The sequence below is a fragment of the Apium graveolens genome, chromosome 7 (assembly GCF_009905375.1).
Source record: "Apium graveolens cultivar Ventura chromosome 7, ASM990537v1, whole genome shotgun sequence".
NCBI classification, from domain to species: Eukaryota; Viridiplantae; Streptophyta; class Magnoliopsida; order Apiales; family Apiaceae; genus Apium; species Apium graveolens.
Genome location: NC_133653.1, coordinates 58,267,351 through 58,270,296, shown reverse-complemented (window position 1 = coordinate 58,270,296; position 2,946 = coordinate 58,267,351). Strand labels below are relative to the sequence as shown.

Sequence of the window (2,946 nt, the reverse complement as noted above, 5' to 3'; positions counted from 1 at the left end):
ACTAGTCTCTGTGGGAATGAACTAGAACTAATTCTATATTACTTGTGATCGCGTATACTTGCATGAATATTAGCGCATGTTTTCATCCTAACAACAAGTACTACCAAAGGCTTAATTTTACATGTATATGGACAAACGAAATTATTTATAATTAGGCAGTAACTTAAACATGTTGATGTTTATTAAAAAATATTATTATAATGATTAAAGTATGTCCCTGCACTCCTCTTAAAAATAAAATTTGTTTGTCATACTCTATTTATAGTCGTGCTAAATAATAAAAGTTATAAACTTATATTCTGTTTTTTTCTAAATTTTGCAGCTAGGTAATCGTTTGTGCAAAGAGACAAATTTTATGGAGAAAATGAAGGCTTATATATGGTCATCGGTTTTAGAGATTTATGAGTTTGACATTGGGTGGAAAGAAGTCATAAAGGAGTTTAAATTGGAAGATAATAAGTGGCTTTCAGATATGTATTGCATCAGATCTTCTTGGATTCCAGTGTTTTTTTGAGACGAGCCTATATTTGGTCTAATGAGAACAACTTCATGATCAGAGAGTGAATTTTTTTTTGGGCTATTCCATAGGAAAGGATATACATTGTGTGAATTTTGGTTTTGTTTTCAAAGTGCAATGGAAAGGCAACGGAACGAAACTGCAAGGCTCGATCATGAGTCAAAAACAAGTATTCCGGAGACCTTATCTAGATGGTTTATTGAAGATGATGCAACAACTTTATTCACCCGTGCAATATTTTATAAAGTTCAACAAGAAATTATTTGTTCTTGTTTGGACATGCAAATAAAGCGAATGAGTGAGGAAATTGAAGGGGTTACGCATATGGAAATCAGGGACGTCAAAGTTAAAGATAAACTATTCAAGGTGATATTTTTAATGAATATTATTGATTATTTAAGTTAATGTATGTGATTGCTTTTATAAATTTATAGTATTCTTTTTTAATTGGAAAATTAAAATTAGTTCTTAATATTTGGATCAGGAAATCAAGGCTAACTAATTTACTTGCAATAATTATTCCACTATCCTAGTATAAGTATAAAAGCATATTACAGCTCCTTAGAAGTTTTATTACTGATTCCTTTATTAAATTTTTTTATTGCATTTTTCAAATATTCTAGTATCTTAGTTAATTTATTTATATATTTTTTTTTGCAGGTGTCTGTTACTAGAGATAATGTTGTGTGTTCTTGCAAAAAATTTGTAATGTGTGGAATAGTTTATAGACATGCATTTTGTGGTATGAAGCAAATTGAAGTCACAAAATATCCCTTGAGGCTTGCTCTTAATCGTTGGATGAAAGTTGATAATTCTGGGACTATGTCTAATTCTGTTTCAGTAGAAAATGATTATACCAAGATGGAACAGGCATCTTTGAAATTGACTCATATTTGGTATGTTTTTTTACAAGTTGTTAATAAGGCTGGAATGATTATTGAAAAGCTCGATTATGTGCACCAGACTATAAAATAGTTGAATAGTTATTTGGATGCTCAAGGAGGTTGCGATGTTGAATTTACTAAGAGATATTACATGGCTTCTATGCTTAGAGAACAACCTACGGAAGAAAATATTGTGCTCCTACCAAATGTCTGCATGAACAAAGGCAACTAATTTAAGAGACTAATTAGCTCAAGAGAGAAAGCTGTGATGAAAGCCAGAAAATGAATTCAGACATGGACTCTATGTATGGCATCTACTCATGATGCAAGAAGATGTCCCAAGAGGAAGAACATAGTTGCAGAATAAATTTATTCAAATGTTTTGAATAAATTTGTGCTTTTATGGAAAATTTTGTAAAGCTTTTAACTTTTAAATTTTGTACAGGTATAGTACATTTTGTTATTGCTGTGGAATTATCTTCCTTGAAATATTAATAATGTGAAGCTATATATTGGTACCAAATTTGAATGTAAGCAAGTCTAAAAGATAATGTATGATGTGCATCTTATCCATATTGGTTTTAGCATTCTCCTGTTGATCACTATGTTGGTAGTAAGCGCGAATAAGGTACTAATTTTTGGGAAAATTTGCGCTTTCCTATGGTTTTCAGGATGAATAATATGGAAAGTGCTAATGGTGTCATGACAATAGAGGGGAGAGACTCGGATAGTTGGGTAGTGAGTTTAGTGACAAAACCTTTGCAGATTGCAGAAGCATAACCATTCTATGGTGGGTTCAAATTATAAGCTTATTATCTTTGAACATGTTGATAATTTGCTGGTAGTAGTAGGAATTTTTATGAAACATGATGTACGTTGTAGCACTAGTCGAGGGCCTCGACACTCGAAAGCTTCAACTACCTGTGTAAAAAAGACCTCCTAGAAATGCCGGTCCAGTGATTTGTCCAACTAGTGTAAAGTGATTAGAATCACTGCTCGAGAAAGAAGCTAGATGATCACCTATTTTACATATATCATTTGAGTATTAATAAATTAGCCAGTGCTACTGCAGTTAGTTTTATTTGAAAATTATAAACTAAAATATATTATTATTTTCCTTATATATTTTTGAGCAACTACAAACAACTAGAAGCATCTCGTTACATATTTTTTATTAGAAAAGGTAAAGTATCCTTCAATGTTTTACCTGATTACTGATTGATTTGAAATGTTTTAGTGATTTTGTAACAATAAAAAATAGAAATTAAACACACTACAACTTTCTGGACCGGACTGCGTATGTGTGATGAATTTACTGATTGCTCTACTATGTAATACTGATTGATGAAATATAGTATTAGTAATAGATGAAATACATATCAGTAATTGATGAAATTACTTGTGTTATTAGCCAGAATTATGTTTTTGTAACATCAAAAGTGTTTCATATGTATTAAGTGCTTGACTAACTCAAGTAAAGTTTGCACATCGACATTATTCATATTAAAGATGAAATAGTCTCATCACAATCAATATTAGAATGTT

The 2,946-nt window shown here is 30.9% G+C and overlaps 1 protein-coding gene across 1 annotated transcript; it reads left to right on the top strand.

The window, feature by feature from the left end:
- Positions 1-200: 200 nt before the first annotated feature.
- Positions 201-2,181, top strand: LOC141673674 (protein FAR1-RELATED SEQUENCE 9-like). Its single transcript, XM_074480419.1, has 5 exons — positions 201-209; positions 323-474; positions 589-883; positions 1,178-1,413; positions 2,073-2,181. Exons 1-5 carry the CDS (start codon positions 201-203, stop codon positions 2,179-2,181), a joined length of 801 nt encoding a protein of 266 aa, XP_074336520.1.
- The last annotated feature ends 765 nt before the right edge of the window (positions 2,182-2,946 follow it).

Excerpts from the sequence above, each read along its gene's own strand:
- LOC141673674 (XM_074480419.1), top strand. Across the intron at positions 475-588 it reads AATAAGTGGCTTTCAGATAT|GAAAGGATATACATTGTGTG; the intron begins GTATTGCATCAG and ends GCTATTCCATAG. Across the intron at positions 884-1,177 it reads TTAAAGATAAACTATTCAAG|GTGTCTGTTACTAGAGATAA; the intron begins GTGATATTTTTA and ends TTTTTTTTGCAG.